The following is a 24,407-nucleotide window of genomic DNA, read 5'->3' as shown; positions in this document are numbered from 1 at the left end:
TGAAATCCTTTCATTTAGAGTGATCAAATTCACTGATCATATTAATTAATCACTGAAACCACTGGCTAATAACAGTAATTAGTTTTTTTCATGACAATATTTTTGTTTACTTCATTTCCTAATTCATTTTCACTTTTTGCTTAATTTACAGTCATTCACTATGAATAATTATAAATATAAGTTTTTCTTCTTGATTGACAGTCAGGGTTGCTAAAGCATTATCTGAATCGAGAGAAAAAGCATTATCATGGTTACAAAATATGTGTAGCATTACACATTATTGTAACTGTGAAATAATGAATATTATTTGATATTTTTTTCTTCTATGACTGTGCCACTAGTTAACCCCAGCGTGAAATGGTAACTGAAAAAAGGAAGGCTGATGCAATACTTGTTCCCATAAAGCAAACAGTACAACCCCATTTCAGTAACTCAAAGTTTCCCCAGCAGATGTCCAGTCGGCCTTTTAGGAATGTAGGACAGACAGCGTGTAAGAAAGAGAAGGATTAAAAATTGAGGAGAGATTCATATTCTGTATGTTCAAAATGCTACTCCCCCTTTTTTTTTTTCTCCTGACCCAGAGAACTTTTTCATCCTGTTCATCTGAGTCAGAGTCTGTGTATCAGAGTCTGCAGAGGGAAAAAGGACCAATATTGTAGTGACATGAGGGAAGTAGACGTGGCAGCAATACGAAATCAACAACAAGAGAAAGAAAGAAAGAAACTATCGATTGTCTAACTACACTTGTAAGGACATGAAGAGATGAGTTCATATTTTCCAAGTCCATATTAAATCAACACTCACATGCTTTACATTCCAACAAGTTTTGCTTTCTGTAATTATTTCTTCCGTTCATAGACTGGCCTTTAACGAAAGTGCTTCCAGTGGGTATCGGTCTTAAAGGCCGATATGAACGGGATACATTGTTAATGTATCCTTCAATTTAGCACTGATTGATGTACATTAACCACTTCCTTGTCTGGTTAAACATAGGACTGAACTAAACTATAAGCTGAAGCCTTAACCTTAAGTCTCATCTTCATGCTGCCTTGTGTGGTTTTAACATCAATTAATCATTGATGGTTGATCGTTGCCAAAAAATTCTGACAGCATCTAATAGCCTCTATGCTGCATTTTGAAGTGAGTCTCACTGGCTGCTGCTCTGATTGTCTGGCTTTACTGCACAAAGGGCTTTATGGTACAAAGAGGTACAAGCTATTGCAGTGCTAACAGATAAAACAAAGTTATCCCCTGTGGTAAAGCATAGTGAGACAACTTTGTAGCGGCCAACAACCACAGCAACAACACTTGAGATAGAGAGTTTATTTTACTAAGTAATTACTCTTATTACAAATACAGACAGATATGTAAAAAGACAGAACTAGCTCCCTTCATTCTGAACCAAAAAAAAAACCAAAGTCTAAAGTGTCCTCTTGAAGAAGCCGCACGTCTTTTAAGGTCTTAAATTCAAACTGATTCTGACAAGAGAAGAGATACAAGAACACTCACATGCACATCACACACACACACACATGCACAGATAGTAGTATATGCTGTAGACTGACTCATAGGCGTCCAGAAACACCAGTTATTCCCAGTGCAATAAAACAGGCAGACTAACTAATGGAGCCACCCACACACCAAATATACTTTTTTATCACACACCACCTTCAAAAACAAACACACGCACGCACACACTCTTTTTTGTCCCAGCCCACTTATTGCTCGTTAGCTGCTACATCGGGTGGTTGTTTTTGCGTTGCCACTGTGACACAGTCTGGCTGCGGCTCGCTGTATCTGCTGAGAGCGCACCACCAAAAATACTCCACTTAACAAACTCTTCTGATTACAGTTTGACTTTCTCGCTGTCTCCTTCTCTCCCTCCTGTCTTTAATCAGCATGTAAACAAGCGCAAGGTCATTTTCTTTCTTAAACGAAATGGGGGAGATAAGAGGAGCGTGGCGTAGTTAATCCTTTGGACACGCTGATGGAGGAGTTTGTCCTGGTGATGTTCGGATGTTAATTATGCAAGAATGCATCTCCTCTTGTGCTCCTGCTCTCTTTCTCTCTCTCCCTCTCTCTCTCTCTCTAATGATGACTCATCAGTTTATCTCTTTCCTTCCTTTTTTCCTTGTTCTCTGGCTATGTCACCTTTCCCCCCCTTTTTTTGTCCCCTCCCAAAAATCTGTGAAATCGTCACAAATTCTACACAAAAACTTCTTTGTGTGTGTGTGTGTGTGTGTGTGTGTGTGTGTGTGTGTGTCACAACACTTGGCGATCCTTTTCAAATCAGCACAAGGTTTACACTTGTCCATGTGTGATTAACTGCAGTGTTTGTGAACTCGGGCTGCCAGAGTGATTTGCTGAACTCAGCAACGTGATGTTTTCTTCAGCCCCTGTTTTGTCTTTGAACAAATGCGTGCAGATTGCATGGATGTCTTCTGTGATTGCCTGAGTGAATGACTTTGCAATGAAAGGCTACTAACTTACCTGACAGGAGGGCAGAGAGAGGGAGGAAAGGAAAGGAAAGGAACTAGCATGGAAATAAGAAAGAGAAGTAAAGACCCTAAAAACTGTGTCGAAGTAAAAGACAACATCTTCTCTGTTACTACCAACTCATTGTGGGATGTCAACACCTGTCTCCCATTTTCTAAAACTAGATGGAGACCCTTTCTGAGTATCACTTTAAACATTTACACATTGATCTTCTCAAACTGAACGGGATGCAAGTTAATTAACCTAATCCGCTGCATTTTTTATGATTTTGATTATAATCCAGCATCAAATATTCATTTATGGTTTGTTTTTGATTTTTTCTTTCCAGCTGTTTTTGCCAAACAGCCTGATCTTGATGCAACGGAAACTTTGATGTTTAATTGGTTTAGGAAATGTCATATTCCAGCGCGCAGCCTAAGAGACAGCAATCCAGCCCGAGTAAAAGACTAAAATCATCATTCTTGGAGGTATGACAGCACCCGGGCCTCATTTCCATCCTTCTCCACTATTTGTCAGCCTTCTCCTCTTCCCCAGTGAAGCAGCAATGTTAACAATGCTGTCCCCACATTTACCAGTTCTGCCTCATTACAGCTAAAGAAGTGGATAAATTAGCGCAGGAGAGCATGCACGGCGGAGTCCGACTCCACCTGTCAGCGAGGGGAAGATAGTGAATGTGTCGAAGTGGGGGAAGGGTGTGAAGGAACTGCTCAGCTTACAAGCTTTCAACACATATTAAAACAAAAGCCAGCCACTGAGGCTGATGCTCATCTTTCAAAGATCATTACCTGTGGTGCATCTTTCAATATTTTAGATTGAAGGCAGTCATCATCAACTCATTTTGGTAATTGAAAAGGTTTTCTCATTTTGTCAATCAAGGATTCGCTGTATCCATCATCTTAAAACGTTCTATAATCTTTTGTTATAGCAATCATTGTGAGTGCTTCTACAGGTTCAGCTTCTTGTTTTCAAAGCTTTTGTCAGCACAGAATAAAAACCTGTCACCCATGGGAGGAAGCTGGTAATTTCATGGATACCAGCTTCCGCTGAATTTAGAAAGAGTAGAATGAACAAATTTTGTGGAGAGGCTCACAACTTGGTTTTGTTTTGTTTTTTTTTGTGATGGCAACTTTGTTCATAGATCGATCTTTCAATAAATTGTGAGGCTGTGATTTTTCACTCCAACAACCTGGGTACCAGCCTGTTTTTACTGTATTGCAGTATATGTTCAAGATCTAAAGGACAAATGGCCCCGGTTGTTGCCGTCCTCTGAACACCAAAACTCTCCTGCCCTGCGGCCTTTGAAAAAGTGCTATCTCTCCTGCTCATCTGTGCAGCGCCTCTGGCCTGCCATCTTTATGGGCTGGTTAAAGGCTCTCTCTTTCACAATCAACTATGTCTGTGCCCTGTCCAAATTCGCCAGTGAAAAAGCCAGGCATTCCACAGCATTCACCCGCCTGCCAGGATTAACATTTCGCACTCTCCAAGGTTGAAAATCCCATCAGATGGAACGAAATTAATTTTTGCACAATATTCAGGGCCACCAGCCACATAATAGGAGACAATGCCGAGTGCATCCCTCGATTGTGATTCCATTCACTCCCTAATCGGCAGGATGGCCATGCACGGTGCAGCAGCGTAGTAAATGCTTTCATCCCAGGGGGATAAGAAAAACAATGGCCCTTTTTAATTTCTTTTCTAAAGCGGGTAGCAGAAAGAAAATGATATAGACGTAATTGATGATGAGGAGAGCAGGGGGAGCCTTAGCAGAGGTCTCACGTCCAGTGCCCAGGCCCAGGCCTTTTTTTATTTTTTTTTGCTTCATAATGGCAACCGCTCAGGGGCACTGGAGGTTGACAAATCTGGCACGGAGGACAAATTGATCAGCAACAGAGCACAATTTGTCCCTTAAAAGAATGGGTAAAGGCTCTGTGTGGCCTGAGTAATTAGTTTAACCTGGAGCATGTCTGTCCAGGAGTGGACCTGCTGGAGAGGAGCTTAGTATGTCCTCTGATACGACACTGTGACACTGCAACATACACACAGCTCTCACCTGGAGTACTCCTCACACGGTCCCCCAACCACTGACTATATCAACTAACACATTCATTTAGATAAATGAGAATAAAAGAAGTGTTAGTGCAAATGCCACATATCAGCGTGTACATTTGAATGTGTGAGTTTTTTTGTTTCTTTGTTTCTTTGTTTGTATGCACGAGGGCTCGCATCTTTTACCGCCTCACAGCTTCCCCTGAGAAGTCACTGAGGAGAAGTCACTCTTCACTGAACAAAAATCTGGTTTAATAAAGAGTAAAATAAAGCAACAAACTGTTTTAGAACACTTCCCCAAATTAAATGTTTTGGTTTTTTTTGGCACTACATTCCTATTCACTGCTTCTTTAATGTACGTTTTCAGGAGCATAAAAATGAGAAGGGGAAAAATGCTGCTTTCTTGTTCTCTGTGTGCTCTGATCCACAGAGGAAGACATATGGCCGGTCTACGATGCCCACATCTGTGGTGCGACGTGGAGAGAGATAGTGTTGAGAACACACATGCACTCGTCCATGGCAGTGTGCTTACTGACACATAATGCTGGTATTGCACAATGTCCCCCTGACCCATTTTCGTGTGACACGCGCTGAAGTTAATTTTCTGCGCTTTTCATGCACGGAAGACGAAGAAAAGAAATTGTGAAAAAAGCCAAACATTTTGCTACTCGCTTTGACGAAAGCTGATACCTTCAAGCTTACCCTTTCAAATTTGATGAGAAACACTTGAGAAAGTAGGAGTTGGAAACTTTTTCTCCCCTGTCTTCTTCATTGTTGCGCTTGGCTGCCTCGTCATCGATACAGGGGTCAGGTGCCGCTGGTGCTCTCACTCAGAAACCAAGAAATTTGGATCCCTCCACAGAAACCTCCACATAAATGACAAGTGTAAGGTTGCGGCGCCACTGCACACTCAACACATTCCATAGAGAAAGAGTGGAAAAAGAGAGCGGGGGAGTTAAAGTGGTATAGATATGATTAGGGAAAGCATTGGGGGGAGGGGGGGAGGCAGAAGATGGCACGAGTGCATGAGAGACAAAGAGAAGCTGGATCTTTTTTTTTTTTTTCCTAGAAAATTTTAATTGGCTTTTGGGGCTTCAGTAGCACCCAATTAGCATGCTTGTTACATGCGAACACCAAGAGCTAATTGGCCTGAGAGGAGAAAGCGGCATGGCCCTGAAAGAAGAGAGCAGGATTCATTTGAAGATCCACGGCTCCAATAAAAGCATGTTGGGAAGCTATTAGGCAAACAGTTGTAAATAAAATTTTGGTGCTGCAATTGCAAATATTATTTATACTTTCTTTCTGTCTTTATTGCAGGATGCTGTTAACAAAAAGAAAATATATTAGCAGCCATAAAGTTTATAGGCAATCAAAGAAAAGTATTTGGTATTCAGAACTTTGTGATCAACAACTTACCTGATCTACACAAACGGTCTTAATGTAAAAGGGAAATCCTAATGGATGGTGCATAAACTACAATTTGGCCCAGGTCTGTGTGGTAAACATCCCAGAACTGGAGAGAAACTATTCACAGGCATGACCTCACCTTTCCATATACAGCAGCAAGAGAAAGTAAATGAACCCCTTTGGAATTACCTGTTTTTTTTTTTTTTGTTTTGGTAATTGGTCATAAAATGTGACCTCATCTTCATCTAAGTCACATCCAAGTTATGGGTTAATGTCCCTAAGCTAATAACAAACAATTAGAATCTTTTGTGTCTTTCTTGAACACACCCATTAAACATTCACAGTGCTGGTGGAAAAAGTAAGTGAACCCTTGGATTTAATAACTGGTCGAACCTCCTTTGGCAGCAATAACCTCAAACAAGCTCTTTCTGTAGCTGCTGATCAGACCTGCACAATGTTCAGGAGGAATTTTGGACCTTTCTTCTTTACAGAACTGCTACAGCTCCGACATATTCTTAGGATGTGTGGTGTGAGTGGCTCTCTTCAGGTTATTCCACAGTCCTCGCTGACTCTGACTCACTCTGACTCACTCTGACTCCAAAAAGTGGATTTTCTTTGTTTGAAGTCGTTCTGTAGTAGATTTGCTTTGATGTTTTGGGTCATTGTCCTGCTCCATCACCCAGCTTCTCCTGGGCTTCAGCAGACGGACAGACACCCTGACAGTATCCTGTAAGATACTTTGATAAACTTGGGAATTCATTTTCCCCTCGATCATGTGGAGCCGTCCAGGCGCACAGGGATGATGTTTTCACGTTGGTATGCAGTTCCCTTTTTTTTTTTTTTTTTTACACCATACGTGGTGCTGAATGTTCTTTCCAAACAATTCAGCCTTACTTTGATCAGTCCAACAAACATTTTCTATGTAGTACTGTGGAGTATCAAACTGCTCTCTGGCTAACTTCTGACACACAGTGATATTTTATTTTGGACAGCAGCACCTTCCTCCGTGCTCCATGTACCATGATGTGGGTATGGTGGGCTCTCAACAGTGATGTTAACCAGCTCCAATGATTATTATAAGCCTTTTGGAGTCATCTTAGCCAGACGCCCACTTCTAGGGAGAGTGGCCACAGAAATAAATCATCCCCATTTATAGACAGTTTGTTTGACTGTGGACTGATGAATATTTAAACTCTATGAGATGACTCTGTAACCATTTCAGCTTCATGCAAATCAACAATTCTTGATCCTAATTCTTCTGAGCTCTTCTTTACAAGGCATGGTTAATTTCAGCAGATGTTTCTTGTGAACAGTAAACTGAAAGAGTTTTTTTTTTTTTTTTTATAATTCAAAGTAGCTCTAACCCACACCTCCAATCTTGTTTCATTGTTTGGACTCCAGGTTTGATAACTCCTGACTCCAATTAGCTTTTCTTGATGTGATAAGTCAAGAAATTCACACACTTTTTCCAGCCTACACTCCGAATGTTTGGATGATTTTTTTTTCAATAAGGACAAGAACAACACAATGATTTGTGTGTTATTGGTTAAAACTGATTGTTGTTTGTTCATAATTGTAACTTTGATGAAGACCTGAGCTTATTTTGGGACAAATTTATAATCATATGCAGATGCCAAAAGGTTCACTTACTTTGTCTTGCCACTGCACAGTGCCATGCTGCCCTGCACTGGGGAATATGCTGAATGAGCACGTAAACACAACAGCACTACGAGCTCACCAAGAGCAAGAGGCTGAATCTCTGATTACATTTACTGTACAAACTGTAGCAGCAGGATCTGATGCACAGGACATCAAGAGCTCATTATGCTCTTTACATGCAATTAATCAAACAATGTAAACAAAGCTCGCTTCAGCCACAACAGACAGAGCTGGATTCCCCGGTGGCAATTCAAATGCGGTACGCATAGTACAAGATTTAGTAAATGAAGGAATGTGAATTATGGAAAATGTAAGACTCACAGCCAATCTGGAGATGATGTAAGAGTCTAACTTCCTGCTGAGACCACACACACACACACACACGCACATACACACATCTTTGCCTCCTCTCTGTCTCACTGTTAAGCCTGTAGTCTCTTCGTTTTGTGAAATGCACACAGTGTGATAATGTGAAAATATCTGCGCCGAGCAGGAAAAATGAGGCAAATACATTTTGTAACAATGAAAGTATTATGAAGGACACACAAGTAGAAGTGCAGCACTCTGACCGAGATACTTGAACATGAACATGTTCCTTCGACTGAGTGAACTTCTCATTTTTAGAGTGAAAACTTCTTGTTTAAATCTTTAAAGGCATAATCAGTGAGGCCAATATAAAAATGCTTTTTTTGGTTGAAATCCAATTTGCGTTAATTAATTCTTTGTATATACAAATGAGTTATTCATCCCTCTAAATCAATTAATATTTCATGTGTTTGTACAGTAACAATATGCAGCAACTAAATCTTTGTGTTGTTGGGAAACTTTGAATATTACCATATTAGTTACCACATCACCACGACTTTTTGTGCCAAATAAGCAGCCACAGTAAATAACATATTGTAATACACTGCTGTTCATGAACAAACAGTGCAGTGTTACGACTAAGCAGAATACAATGGGAGATTCAAGACTCCACACCATCCCTTATTGTATGTGAATGCTGCATATACAGTATCTCTATATACTTTGCCAATATGTGTATGTGTCCTGCATGATGCATAGGACACGCTGTAGTACTAGCGTCTGTCCTTCTTTTCCTCTCAGCAAATCAAGCTTCAACAAACCATAATGTAGCAGACAGACGGCAAAAATGGAAACATGGGACAAGAATTGTGAGGCTCTTATGACCTCTGCTCTCCCCAGTAGAGACTTCTTTCCTTTTGACAGATGCCAGAAGGAGCATAAAGCAAGCCATACTCACAATGCTCCGGCTTTGTCTGTCGCAGACCAAAGCCGATTGGTCACCAGGACAACGGTTCATCAAACTCACATGCATACACTCTCTTTCCCGGTCCTCCTCGTTTTTTTGGTTGGAATGTTTTCAAGTACAAGCTGAGTCTAGAGAATCTATGTGAAGAATTATTTAGAAACTGCCAGTCTGGATCAGGGCGGCACGGTTGCACAGTGAAAGACGGTTCATGGTTTGAACCTGCCGGTCGGCTGGGGGCCTCTCTGTGTGGCTTGCAATATTTTCCTCATGTCTACGCGTGATTCCTTCGGGTACTCTGGCTTCCTCCCACAGTCCAAAGACATGCGACAACTGGCGACTCTAAATTGCCCATAGGTGTGAATGAAAGTGTGAATCGTTCTTTGTCTCTATATGTAAACCCTGTGAAAGTGTGGTGACCTGTCTAGGGGTGTACCTCGCCCAATGTCAGCTGCGACTGGCCCCAGCTCCCACCACTGCGATAAGCTGTATAGCTAATGGATGCGTGGATAGTCTGGATCAAACCTGGGAGATAAATAAGTGAAATCCATCATTCTCTGTGCTTTTAGGCTTTAACTGCTTTAACTCAGTGACCTTTAGGTGTAAGGGAAAATGACATACAATGACATCTGGTGTCTGGGAAGAAGTAGTTTGTCTTTCTCCAGATGTAACATCCTCCATATATAAGGAAAAAGATAAACATGGTGATTTAGGCTGCTGAGTGTCAAAGCTCCTTTAAAACCAACACACTCATACATAATTTGCATTTAACCTCGTGTGACATGACTGCTGCAGCTGCTTCTGCAAATGTGATTTACCTGCATCACATTCATTTTTTCAGGCAGTGTTTGTATTATTTTGTTCACCCCAAATTTTATTTTAATTTAGTTTCACATATCTTCTTGCGAGAGAAAGATGCTGATGTATTTTTAAAAAATGCCAGATGTCTCATTTGAACAAAATTTGCATTTAGGTTGCCTGACAGTCACACAGCCACAACCAGACTGCACAAACATGTCTGCAATGCTGTGTAGAGAACCTACTGAAATGGCAGCATTATACGATCGAGCATCTCAAACCATCAGGCCATGACAATGACAATGAGGCTTGTCCAGAAGTGTCACCTTTCCCAGTCTTCGTCTGTCTCTGTCTGTCTCTCCCACCCTCACTGTTTTCTCTCTCTCTCTCTCTCTTCTCTCCCTCAGATAGACAGAACATCTTTATTAGCCTTCTGTATGCAGGCTGTGCTCACCCCAAGATTGCAGGACTGACCTCTCGCTGTGAGCTGTACAGGGGAAATGTTTACCCAAACCCCACAGAACATGCCATTAACCTCTTTCTTGATAGAAGACAAACAGGAATGTCCCTCTATGAGGGCAATAAAGACAGGAACACCTATCCAGGACCATCACTGACAATCATCTCGTTATGAAGCTGTGGGAGGCGGTAACGAGCCAGGGAGCCTGGTCTCCCAGGGACTCTTTCGCCGCAGTGTACCCGTGTGCCTAACATTCAGTGAAGTACCTCAGGTATTCAGTGAAGTGCAAACAACTGATTAACACAACAGTGAGGAACAATATAAAGCTCCCCAACTCCATCAACCACTTCTGCGCCCCCCCCCACCCTTTGCAAATTATTCCCCATCCCATACTTTCTTCCTTTCCCCCTATCTCCTTCTGTCTCTCCGCACCTCTCTCCCTCCCTGGAGATTTAGATGGATATCCTGAGGCTCTGATTAAAGCCCCAGCCTGGGAGGGTGTCATGGTATGTGGTGAAAGGAAAGTGGGGGTGGAGGGGGGCTAGTGAGGAGCCTGGGCACTGGAGCAGTTTCTCCTTCTTAGGGACCCGCGGGCGTAATTCAATCACACCTCGATAATTCCCCTGATGTGAGAGTCAAATCCCCCTCACACACATCAAGTACAGATAGACACCACAAGCTCACGCTCATCCCAGATTGAGGGTGTCCTCCTGGGTGGGCTTAAGAGCCCACTACTAGGTATGTTTTACCTGTGTCATTTGAAGAGGCCATTATTTTAATTGAAAAAGTTACCTGCCCGCCAAAGGCAGGCAATAGAAGACGAAGAAAAAAAAAAAAAAACATGGGAGAGAATTAAAACAAAAACACCAGATGGTGATATACATGGTAAAAATGATTGTTTATACTTACTGTTTGATTATATGTGATAATGAGAGTGGGATTCCTCAAGGCAATTAGTGTCTGCGGCAGCCATATTGTGAGAGGACAGGGGAAGGACGGCACGGGCTGTTATGAAGGAGCGCTTATCAAATATCTCCGCCGGGGTGATTAGTGTAATAAGACACTGCAAGGTGAGATAGGCCACTCACACTCTTTTAGTATGTCTGCGCGTGTGTGCATGCGTGTGTAGGTGAGTGTGTGTGTGTGTGTGTGTGTGTGTGTGTGTGTGTGTGTGTGTAACAGTGAATAAGAAAGGAGGCTGAGAGGGAGTCTGAGAAGTGACTCTTTCCATCTGTTTCCGTATCTGTGTGTGCCTTCTTGTGTGTTTTAATGTATACCGTGTCCCCATGTGCCTCATAGTGTGTGTGTGTGTGTGTGTGTGTGTGTGTGTGTGTGTGTGTGTGAGCAACTGTGATATAATTCCTATGTTAATGTAGACTCCCGTTCCAGGCTGGTTGCCCTGGGGGCTTTAGCCTGTGACAGAGGGCAGATCGGGGGCACTTACCCCTGGCAGAGTCTTCTGTTCATGGAGGGCGCTCTGGGCCTTCAGTGCTGACTCTCTGGCACAGTATGTTAGAAAGGCACATCCTACAGGGAGACAGGAGAGACATAGGTTTATAACACCAGACATTAGCTACGCAACTACACACCACCATTTATAATGAAAAGAGGAATTAGAAAAAAGTATTGGTTACTGAGGATTCATGGTTGCGTTTAAAAGAAGAGTGCATTTAATGTATGTTGTACTTTTAAGGGCACTTAACAGCTGTAAAATCCAAATAGTCATATTTACGTCATTAAGATACTATAATCTGGGGATTTTAGGATTTAGTACCCATCAAGAATAATGTCTAAAATGTAAAAAAAATACTGATTGTAAAAGGCAAAGAGAATGTAAAACAATAAAATAAAATAAATTCTCCATCACATTTACTGTATGTAAACCCATTCAGATTGAACAAAGTGAACCAAGCTGGTTACAGGATGTAACTTGTGCTGATTCAAACACAGATCTGATTTTCCACTGTGAAACTCCAATAAGTTGCACTTGTAAAGATGTGAGGCCTCTCTTTCGATGTTTGTTCAGAGATTAGGTAATCGACTATGTCAAACGACTTCCAATCGACAACCAACGTGCAAAAACCACGTTGTGTAATCTTCCAAATGGATCCAGTGATTTGTGATTCCACTGAAGTCATTCCAATCTACACACAGCCATAATACAAGACTTATTGGAGTTTTACAAGCTATTGCCAAAAACATGTATTATTTTACAATGGAATTTGTATACTCTGCTGACAATTGGAATGTGGCTCTCTGACATTAATAGTTCTATACCCTCAGAGAAGATAATATTGGTTGGATTAAAATTTAGCACTTTTTTTTCAACATATGACAACAGCTGCAGATTAGATTTGCTGAATTTCTGCATATCTTCACTGTTTATCAGAATATAATGTTTGCCACATTGCTTTTATTATTATTATTATTATTATTATTATTGTTGTTGTTGTTGTGATTATTTGTCATCTAATTCTGTCATTTTTTTCCATTTCCATTTAATATAGTAAAATGGACTAAGCAAAAATAAAACAGAAATAATGTGTTCCTGGAGGTTACATTTAAACAGAGCAGTGATGGAAAATGCTTAGTCACCTGAGATAGATAGATTTTTTTTTTTCCAATTACTAAAAACTATGCATACTACTTCCTGAGGAATGATCTCTTTCATAGATATTGATCAGGACACAGAAGGAAAAAGTCAAACAGTATGCAAATTCTTTTGAGCTGCCAAATAATTAAAAAGCTGTGGTGATCAGCTGAAACTGTAACCTCACACATCTCTGGAGACTTTTCTTTAAGTTAGAAAATTCAGGGAAACAGAATGAATATGCATCAGTAAATAAGTCCCAAACAAAAATGTGACAGCTTTCATTAAAGAGTGAATGGTTGCTCTGTTACGCGCTTGGCAGAGTTGACAGTGGGTGACCCCGTTCAGAAGAGGTTTTGCACTATGCAGCATAATTTCCCATTACTACATGTCACACCTGCTGCCAAGGATTCTCATGGGAGAAGAGAGAGACACACACACACACACACACACTTTCTCTCACAGACACACACACACACACTTACACACACACAGATGATACCCGGCATGCAGCACATAGCACCCATCACCCCCGAAACCCAGCAACACACTCTGGCGCCTGGCCAAGAGAGCTCCCTTTCACGACAACCTTCACCCTCCTCCACAACTAAGCAGTTACTCAAGAGGAAAAATCACCTAAACGACACTGATGAAACAGCATGCCACACAGCAAAGCAGAAAAGTTTGGGAGCCTGGGGAAACACTCTTCATCCTTTGTGACATTACAAAACTGTGGGACGTGAGCCTCCCGGGGCATGTCCTAGCAAAGGCTTATGGGAATCGTAGGCTGCTGCTGACTCTCTTCTACTACTGCCCTAACATTTTTTTTTTCACCTTACTGCTTTGCAGGTGTTTAGTGTATATCTTGGCAATTCGTCATCACTTGAATTTCTGTAGCATGAGTTTAAAAATGTCCCTGCTGCAGATCAGGCAGCACTGACGCAGCAGCGGTAGTGCTTTTTCTAGACTGAGTTTACCAGTAAAGTTTATTTGTCTTTGCAGGAAAGCAGCTGTGGACTGTCCCAAGTCCTTTGTTAAAATACAAAGTGCATAAAGTTTCCAAGTTAACATGGTACAAAAAAAAATAGTTTTTATAAAGATATTTGTGGGTTTTCATCTGTTGACCTTCTTTTAACTACCAAGTTCAGTTTCAGTCAGAAAATAACAATCACGCAAGTACTCTACTTAAGTACAGTTTTAAGGCACTTGTTCCGTGTTTGAGTTTTAAGCTTCTTTATACTTCTACTCCACTCTGTTTATTTTACAGCTATAGGCGGTAATTTTAGGATTAATATTTTACATAAAAAGACATGTGATCACTTTATAAAATATGATGCATAAAATACCAACAAGCACAATGATACCGTTTGAGGGGAGGTAACATAGATGCAGCTGATAGCAGGTTAGGGCTGTCATCTTCAAACTTTAATTTGGCTAATAGGATTGCATACTTGCAAGTTATCCCACATTGTTCTCCCCTTGGTATCATATGCAACCATGCAAATGATATGCAAATACCATGCAAATATGGTTTCCTTCAAAAACATACAACTTTCATTGGTCTGCGGTGATGCATCAAACTGATTTTGACGATTACCACAAACAATGTAACTTTTACAGTAGAAGCAGACACAACGGTTCAGTTCAATGTATTACATAACCTAGGGGACTAAAGCAAGGTTTAAATCTTTAATGGTAATGTAAGGTGCAATTTATTTACAAGTTATTTGTAAAAAAAAAAAAAAAAAAAAAAAAACATTAAAAAACACTACTTCACTGCTTTTATACTGATATTTAAAATATCTTCATTTTCAGCAAATACTTCAGATAGCATTTAGAATTTCCTCTGTGAATCAAAGCTTGAATTAATCAAATATTCTAAAGACTGTAGGAGATAAATTGGACTAAATGGGAAGAAGAAGAAGAAGAGGAAGTGAACATGGACAAGGTTCTGAAAATGAGGGTGGTGGGGGTTCAACAGAAGGACTGGTGGCTCCCTGTGATGAGCAGGTTAAGTGGGGTGAAAATAATACTTTGGTAATCAAAGACAGTTTACCACACTATAATTTTAGTGAGGGACAAAAGTTCAACAAATTATATTTAAGGCAAATGAAAAAGTAAACCCTGCAAACTGGTACAAAGAGAGAGCAGGAAATGGGAGATGTGTCGTTGCTTTTGCAAAACACGTTTTGGGTAATTACTTAAAGAACTTTTCCCCCTGTAACGCTTCTTCTAACAATTTGTTTTAAAATGGAAATTAGTATGTGCTCACAATTGCATGCATCCAGGCATTAAGAGTAAATTGTGCTTTTTTAAGGCATCAGGTACCTGTAATTGAAATAACTCCAGAACAAATTTGTATAAAATTTCAATTCATTAGCAGTGAATTCATGAATCATGAGCAATTTGCTCTCCTTCAGTCTCCTCACACATGTCTGATCCAAGAATGTTCATTAAAGTGGGAAAAGAATGCAAATTAATTTCCGAAAAAGATGTAGGCGCTGAAAAATTATGTAAAACAACTGGATGCTGCTGAATGTGACAGCATGACCCCCTCATGGGTACTGAGACAAATACGATGCGAGGATTCATCCGCCGCTTCATGAGTCTGTGTTAACCGAGCTATTACCTGCCGAGCATCTTTCCATCTTTCAGTCATTCTGTCCATCTGTGCTTGGAGCGGGCTGTTCAGAGCGGTTAGCTGTCTGGTTCACACACGGCCCCCTTTTCTAATGATCAAAGAGGTCATCTGTAGACTTAAACTACAGCTGTCACTCAACTTACATAGACTGTCAATCACTGCCCCACGCTTCATCTACAACACTCACACTGCAGATAAAACCCAATACAAGTATAGATCTGTGGCTCAGTGACCATTACTATAAGTCAACAGAATAGGATTTCATAGAAAACCACAAAACTGTCTACAAGTTGTAAAGACACTTTCAAAGATTTGTTGTTACATTCTATGAGTCAGTTGCAATTAAATATTAGTGCCCTACTGAGGTTTACTTTTGACATTTCAATGCCTATGAGGGTTTTTTATGTCAATTTGGCAGGCTATTTATAGCCAATTACACTGCTTGGACCAACCAAGGAGAGCAGAATGGATGAGGATATTTAACAACTCTTTGTATCTCTTCCTCCTGGCTGTGTGGTGCAGCTCAGAGTCCCTCTTCTCAGCATCAGAGACGGATTGATAGATAACGCTACTCAAGCAAAAGATTTGCCCCCCACTAACATTCAGCATGTCTGAACAATTCCTGCGTTCTGGCACTGACACTAAGTATTATGATAATGTAGTGCTCAGCGAAATGATGGATGTTAAACAGCACGACCTGGCTGCACCACACACTGACGAGCACCATGCCCGCCAATAGTGTCAAGTCATCCCACGCGCCGTGTAAGGCTCCCTGACGACACACAAACTATCAAACCAACATTAAAGGAAACGGTGTCTAACAACTACGGGGTAGGATATAATCATCAGTTAAAAGAAAGGCGTGAAAAAATATTCTCTGAGTAGACGTCAGCATACAGCTACGCTCACCCGCTGAAGTGTACAGGAAAAAAAACCCCAAAACATAACATGCAACATTCCCCAGATATTCAGACAAGTCCCTGGAGATATCCTTAAATGCCCAAAGTAAGAATTCACAAAGCACAAAACATCTGTTCAAATGGATGCAGTACAATCCACATGAATTAGTCATGAGCAAACATGACATATTTTGATCTGCCCTTAAATCCATAATTATGGTGCAATTCTGTGTCACAGGACTCAGGCTGTGAGAAAAGGTAGTGCTGCAAATCATCCATTAGGTATGGTTTACTAACTGGTGCCAACAGCCATATACATCATCTATCTGCAACAAATCAAATCTTTCTCAGCCACAAACTAAGCTCAAAGAGGGATTTGAAAGTTGTAGTCAAACTAAATTCATGGCGCTCCACTAAATCTTTATGAACTTTATGTTTTTAGGGATTGTGGAGCCAAGCTGATTATATCCTCACCCCCACTCTTCTGTTGCTCAGCTGTGAAAAAAAAAAGTTTGTCTTACTGTCTATGATAAAAATGTGGATGGAATTTGTGATAATGTTACAAGATTAGATGGCTCCCAGGCCTTTGACATAATATCTAACCACTTTCCATTGGCATATTATGCATTTTTGTGCAGCAAGCAGAAGACAAACCACGTTTTAAACCACTGTGGACAAAAGACCATTACAAAACCCTATATTGTAGAGAGGTAGAGGAAATGATCCAAGAGCTATATTGCTACATTGCTGATGATAGTCACACAGCTACAGCATGTATGTGTAGATTAAGATCGTTCATCCAGGAAGTGCAACATCAGGTTGAAATGAAACTATCCACTGGCCTGTAGCAGTAGAGATGAAGCTGTATCCCAGGGATTTTTATTGGGTAGCAGTGAGCCTGTGAGACTTGTCACGTGACCCCAACATATGCCCACCTCAGGGAAGTTAAAATGTCCAGGCCTCACTACGAACCATCATAAGTTGATTTAGCAAACTAGCAAACTTAATTGACATATCTAGCAGACACAGAGAATTAGCATTTGCATTCATTTGGAGTCGCTTTCTGGCCACCTGATGAATGTAAATTCCAATATCCATTCTCCTTGTAGCTATGTTGTTTTGTTCTCACTATTTCCTGAGGAAAATCTATGAATCTTCAGCTTAAATGCTTCAATATATTCAGCAGCTATCACTCCCTTTCTCTATCTGTCGCTTGGTGCTGGGCAGGTAACGTATAGTTAATAGCTCCAAAAACAACACTATGACAGCAGTGCTAGTGAAAACAGTAAAGTTGAAAACCAAAAGAATGAGCGGAAAGACGCTGAAAAGCTCAAGTGGTTATTAAGATCCATTGTGAGCATAAAGATAATAAAGTGTATATTTAATGGACATCCCAGAATGCTGAAGCAGGTGCGTGTCTTTGATTTCTGAATTATTGACATGCTGAACAAACTCTGTGATAAAACCTTTAACCCAGGGGAACCTGATCCTGTTCTGTGTTAAAACGTCATTCAAATGGGAATTGTAACAAGTTTCTTCGAGTCTTCAGTGCAACTATTTCACAGCTCTGCGCTACAACAGCTGCATGTCTTAAACCTCAAAGTCTTTGTGCTACATGCTGAAGAAATAAAGAGACAAATGTAAACCTCATTGTAAAGTTTTAGGTTTTTATATCACAATTTTGACAGGTAAAAGAGGAGGGAAATGATTACCAGTATGACTAGACCCAATATAACAGTTGATGCTTTGCAGTTGTCTTTTGTTATTATAATTACTATTATCATAATTATTATATTGTTGTTTTGTTAAGTGGACTTATTTGTTGGTGCAAAACAATTTAATTACAATTTAATTTAAAAGTTATAAATGTGATTATATGGAACAGTGTTGTACTGACCTTAGTGTGTTATTTATAACAGAATTCAATTTGAACACATGAAGCATTTCAAAGAACTTTTATAGTTAAGTAAGTAATTAATTTTACCTTCAATTCCCCTACAAAAGCTCTCCTCGGTTTCAGAGTGGCCATTCACTCACTGTTTTAAACTGCTCTCCTTGACTGACACAGCTAATGATACACTATACCTCCTTCTGTTTTGTTAACGACACTAATCCCATTTTCTTACTCTTGTACTTTCCAGTTTCGGTCTACAGGTATCACACATCGACGCAGCAGGAGGCATGAACATGGTTTAGGTGAGTGGCCAATAAGAAAAACTCATCCATATAATGCGTTGGTGAAATCTTATTAAAAGTGCACGCCTGTGCTCCCAAAGTGACTTTGAATGTCATGCGGGATGAAGTGGGCATACTGCATACATCAGAGTGGCCTTGGTGGAGGATGATTTGAACGGGCATACTGTCTGGCTTTGGAACAGGATTATCCTTCCTGAGGCAACCATCCTCCACAGTGTTGACATTCAGGGATGGTTGAGGACAGGCGTAAACAACACGAACATCAGAAATATTGTTTTAATCGATCATCGGGCTCCAAAAGAGGAACACTGGAAAAATGAGGAGCATGTTGAGTACGAGCAACTGATGGCTAAAGGAACAGGTGGTGCATGGAGACCTTCAGGGTTGCAGACACACAAGAAAGTAATGCTGAGCCCACACTCATTTCTCCCACAAGAGCGCTTTACTTGTGCTGATCGATAAGATCATGAACTGTAGCCACTGACTTACATATCATACATAATTTGCCTGCCTCGTGAATAGATTATTTTTGCAGGGAGTGAACTGATTGTGAATTCAATGCCACTCATGCTTATGTGCAAATCTGTGTTCAGTGTGCGTGTGTGCACGCGCGCGCGTGTGTGTATGTGTGTGTGTGTGTGATTTAAAATTATATCCAAAATTACAAGACATATTAATATCTACTATCTACAAAATAGCATAAGTCACGATCAGCAGTAGCAGTGTTATATCATTATTTTTCAATACAGCACAGTCCTTCAGCTGATAGTAAAATAATAAGCTGCAGACTCGAGACAGTCTGCTTATGATGACATGGGTAAAACTGGAAATATGACCTTATTTTGGATTTTTATTCTAAAACAAATCTCTAAAACATTAGACAAAGGATAAAAAGGTCAGAATTAGTAATAAAAAATAATAATACTTTGTCAATACATTCTAATAATTGTTGGACTTGTTAGCCACAATAGAATAATATTAAACACTAATAAAAATGGTAGTGTAATTCAAGGCTTGTAATAAATAATAGATAAACATCTAAATGAAAATGGGAACAAAGCAACTAGCTTTCAAAATGTGGTCATTGTATTTACAGACGAGTCACTCTGTTCTGGCTGTTTCTGTATTAAACATAAAAAATATAAAAGGAGCAGCTGCATAAAGTACCTGTCTTGTGTTTACCAGACTTGAACTTGTAATTTTGGACGTGGACTGGATTCTTTTATTTATGTAACTGAAAGACTTTCCAAACCTAACCGCACTCTGGCATTCATTATTATAACTATCATTAGAACTGATCGATCCCTGATTATCCGTGGCTTGACTGACTAATTACTAAGTGAATACTGATCCCGGTCGTTTTGGACAACAATGAGGAGGGGGGGGGGGGGGGGGGCGTTGGGGGAGGAAGGGAGGGAGGGGGGGGGCAGAGTGAGCGAGAAGACGATGCATGCTGGATCTCAGCCTCTACTATTATCCTGCTTTGTACTTCCTGACTGCAACCCGCCCACGGAGCAGCAGCAATACAATACAGCTGCCACGTAAATAGTATTTTCCACAGCTAATGACGTCTGAAAAGTATGCTGCATATTAGCCTGCTGAAAGGTCAAAGCAGCATGCCAGCACCACCTTAATCACCGATGCTGATTGCCCGATAATGGTTTGCATTTTCCGCTCGCCTGAAAGCATTTATTTCTCTCCGACAATACGCAGCAAATGGACAGGGACGGACAACAGAGGGGTGTTGTTTTGTTTTTTTTAAGTTGTGAAGAAATTTCTGCAGCTGCAGAAATAACACAGCATCCCCGAGCGCTTGCCTGTCCCGCCCCCTTAAACTGGGATGCTCAGCACATGATAGTCAATGTAAACACACAAAGGCGTTTTCAGCTGTAGTATTCACGTGGACTGGCTGGACGCGGTAACAATTAACCCTGCATTTGCGAGTCATTCACTTCCACGTGTTCTCCCTCTCACGCCCCATATATATATATATATATATATATATATATATATACGTGTGTGTGTCTGTGTGTGTGTGTGTGTGTGTGTGTGTGTGTCTGTGTGTGTGTGTGTGTGTGTGTGTGTGTGTGTGTGTGCGCGTGTGCGTATGTTAGTGTGTAGCCTATGTGTGTGTGTGAAGGATATACGGGGCTCCCACTCTGTCCCAAACATCTGCAAATTAACACACTTTTCATGCTGTCTGCCCCAAAACTGAATTGGGGCGTTTTTGTTTTCTTCGTCTCTCTCTTTTTTTGTCATTTATAAAGGAACACAAAAGTAAAGATGCCAAAATAACCAACCTTTATGCATTCCCGTAAACCTGTCTTTCAGTACAGTGAGTTCGTATATCTTTCCGAATTCCTCAAACAGGGGTTTCAGGTCTTTTTCCTCCAGATTTCTGGGAATCTGCCCGATGAAAAGCTTGATGGCGTCGTGGTCCTTCATTGGAATGGTGTTCTGGCCGATGGTAAGCCCGTTCATCCTGCCGGCGCTGTTCGTGGTGCTGAATCCATTCTCTTGCTGCACTCCGTTTGCAGTGACTGTAGCCATCTTTCCTCAATGGGCCGGCGGGCTGCTCGCTCTCTCTCTCTCTCTCTCTCTCTCTCTCTCTCCCTCTCTCTCTCTCTCTCTCTCTCTCTCTCTCTCTCTCCCTCTCTCTCTCTCTGTAGTTAACTGCACAGTGCACACTGCCCCCCCCCTTCCCTTATATCTTCCTCTCTCCCCACTCTTCCTCTGGTTTTCCCTCCGTACTCTCTCCTCTTCCTTTACAGCCTGAGCCCTCTTGTTTGAAATCAGCCTTATTTCATTTTTTTCTTATGCTTTATATGTTTTAAATTTTTTTTAAGTCAAGCCCCAACACCCCCCACCCCCAACCCCTCCCTCCCCTCAGCTACCACACTACCCGTGACGTCAACTCGTACTCTTATGAATAGACCCCGCCCACCGCCTAAATTGCATAATGAGCGCGGCCCAGGCCAAAGACAGAGCAGGATGGCTGAGTGAGAAGGCAAACACTTGTGTGGAGTGGAAAGCTTGGGGCATTTAAAGGTGCAAAAGCAGTTTTTATGTGCTTCTCCTGTCTTTGTCACATACTATAGTTTTGTTTTAGCAACAAGGCCAAACTGAGGTTCATTTAAGGGGAAATAGTAGCTTTGTAATGCCAACTCATGTAACTGAACCTTACTAAAACCCTTTGTGAGGCTTTTTATCAGTTTGTTTTATTAATGGTAAACAATTAACTGGTAAAAAAAAAAAAAGCTGTGGTTCAAAAAAATGTATCCTTTATTGTTCTGAGTAATCATTTTAATACATTTTAATTCTTGTGTAGAGGATTTACAGTATGCAGACCATGCTACTAAGGAGCTCTGTCCTCATAATACTTCTGGTCTGTTGCCCCCAGGTGTGCCTATGTTTCTTTTTTTTCTTCTTTTTTTTAAATCCTGTCAGGTAAATAATTGCACACATGTGGCATACTGGGCATAAAAAAGTCCCTCTCAGATGTTCAGAAATAAAACCAGCAGGGCTGTAAGTCCTGAGGACCAGTCATGAAAGACACTACTGTGAAGCTTTTTAGAAATGATCTCTACAGTGGTTCTCAATCCTGGACCTCAGGAGCCAGGACACTGCTGGTTTTTCATTCTAACCATCAAACTGGGACTATTTTACACCTGGGATGTCAGGTGAATGCTTTTAACTACCTAGGGTAGATAACCAACAGAGTAGGGATTCCAGAGGACTGAAGCCCACTCCACTGTGGTACTGTGTTCACATGGTCGAATGTAGCTTACTGTGCATTCTTAATTTTAGAAATATTCTTTGTTTGTGATAAAATTCTATAATGAAATAAGTCATCAGGATCTACAATGAAACAATTCCTTCACTCTCAGGGACAACCACAGATCACAGTAAACTGTGATAACAGAGTTTACAGCAGTTGCTTCCAAGGGATACCCTTCTGTCATCAAGTACTATAGTCTTTTTAACATATTCTTCAAGTCTTCATATGTGTTATCGTCTTTCTATTGGATTTATGTTTTTCTCCATAAGCTTACTGGTACTTTTCAGTATATTCATGTATGGTTGGAAACCTCGGCCTTTTTCATTTAAAAGGACGATTGGGAAAGAAAACGGAAGCTTGGTCAGGTGCTCGGATCAAAGGCATGTTTGGGTGAATAATTAAAAAGAGCGCAGCATGCTGGAATGCAACACGCAGCATCCTTTGGAGTATTGCACTATTTAAAAACAAAGCATGCTTCTCTTTCTCAAACACATGAAGACAATGTGAATAGATGGAGGGAAAAATGACAGAATAAAACACTAGTTTGAAATGATGTCAGCTCAAACCTCCACATTCAGAGCTGCCTCGTGTCACTGTCCATGGTGCTGAATCAACGCTGCCATTCAGAGACCGTGAAATAGATTGTTGGAGCTACAATTTTTAACAGTACATGTTTGCACTACAGATTCTCCACACCCTCTGTCTGTCTGCTGTGCACAATTTCTGAACCGGTCTGTCCTTTACTTCACAAAGGGAATGTTGCATTCATCGCCACACTCTTTGGAGTAGTTTTGTTATTCATGCATGTGAGCATGTGCACTGCCAGTGTTGTATTACTCCAACAGTGTATTCTGTACACAGAAATGTCTAATTAGTGCATGCGGGAATATAACATCAATACAAGGGCAGTCCAGCTCATACTGAGATGAGTAATCATGCTTGATATGACTGCATTTCTTTGGATTATATCATGTATCTGTAATCGATTGTGTTTTTTTATGGAAATGATTGAAAACAGCTGCATGCTACCATAAAGTGTATAATAAGATCTGCCCTGATTAAGTGTCTTTGAGAAACACACAGCATCTCTGACACCTCCAGAGGTGTTGTTGTGTAACTGAGCCTGACCTATGACCCTCTTTTGGTGGACCTGGGCAAATGGGGAGAAAACAAGTCTTCTGGGCTCAGTAGAGAATCACAAAAAACTGCATGTCTACTATTGAAATGCATTCAACAGACATGCTTAACCTCTGTTAGGTCAGAATTAATTGGCTAGTACAAAGATGTAATTAAATAACAGTGATTAGTTTGTTCTGTTGCCTCTGCTAATTAGTAGACTAAAGCTGCCTCACAATAATATTTAACATTATGAGGTTTCTATCTATCAATCTATCTATCAATCTATCTATCTATCTATCTATCTATCTATCTATCTATCTATCTATCTATCTATCTATCTATCTATCTATCTATCTATCTATCTATCTATCTATCTATCTATCTATCTATCTATCTATCTATCTATCTATCTATCTCAACATTGTTGCCATGAAAAATTTAACATGAACATCATCTCCATGTGTCAGTAATTTAGCTGACTGGTTTCCCTCCACTGTGGTCCCGATGCAAATTTGACATTTGAATGCCTTCTCAGTGAGTTACTTAGTGTTTATGTTATCAGAGGAGTGGTCTTATCTATCATAAATAGACAACGGGGTGGCCACCTTTTTCAAAAATATCTAACGGTATGATAAGCACATAAGTTGTAGGGAGTCGCCCCAGTGGGAAGTGTCACAATGTGCCTCATGAACTTGTTTGGTCACTAGGTAGGAGAGAAGTCAGCTTTGATGGATTATGTGCTGTGTTCTTTGCAGGCCTCCATTTGTGTGTGTGTGTGTGTGTGTGTGTGTTTGTGTGTGTTCACCCCTGATGTCTGTCAGAGTGAATGGTCTTTGGGGATACTGGTATTCTGAGAGCAACTAACAGTAACATCTGGCACTGCATTGGCATTGTTATGAATATTTATTTATTTTCTATTTAATCATGTCTTTGTAGACCACCTCAAAAAAAAATTCCTGCAGAGTTTGTTGCTCTGAATGGGGATCAAAAACACAACGGGTCTCCCTTGTCAATATCATCAGGGCCATTCTTTCCCACAAAGACGTAG

General features: G+C 40.7%; 1 protein-coding gene across 8 annotated transcripts in view; it reads right to left on the bottom strand.

Moving 5' to 3' along the window:
* The window catches only part of celf6 (CUGBP Elav-like family member 6), a 138,526-nt gene extending 117,299 nt beyond the window's left edge, over positions 1 to 21,227 (bottom strand). For 3 of the 8 annotated variants that reach the window (XR_008827419.1, XM_056375173.1, XM_056375195.1), the window contains exons 1-2: positions 20,763 to 21,225; positions 11,581 to 11,663 (exon numbers count right to left, since the gene is read on the bottom strand). Coding sequence is in view for 7 of the 8 variants with exons in the window: in XM_056375173.1 (XP_056231148.1) it covers positions 11,581 to 11,663; positions 20,763 to 21,012 (333 nt within the window). In the remaining variant the exon portion in view is untranslated. Of the gene's footprint in view, positions 1 to 11,580; positions 11,664 to 20,762 lie in introns of all 8 variants that reach the window. The other 5 variants (XM_056375153.1, XM_056375186.1, XM_056375165.1 and 2 more) reach the window with 3 other exon arrangements.
* Between the last annotated feature and the right edge of the window lie 3,180 nt (positions 21,228 to 24,407).

This window comes from Seriola aureovittata, chromosome 1 (genome assembly GCF_021018895.1).
Source record: "Seriola aureovittata isolate HTS-2021-v1 ecotype China chromosome 1, ASM2101889v1, whole genome shotgun sequence".
NCBI lineage: Eukaryota > Metazoa > Chordata > Actinopteri > Carangiformes > Carangidae > Seriola > Seriola aureovittata.
This window is presented reverse-complemented; position numbering and strand designations above follow the sequence as displayed.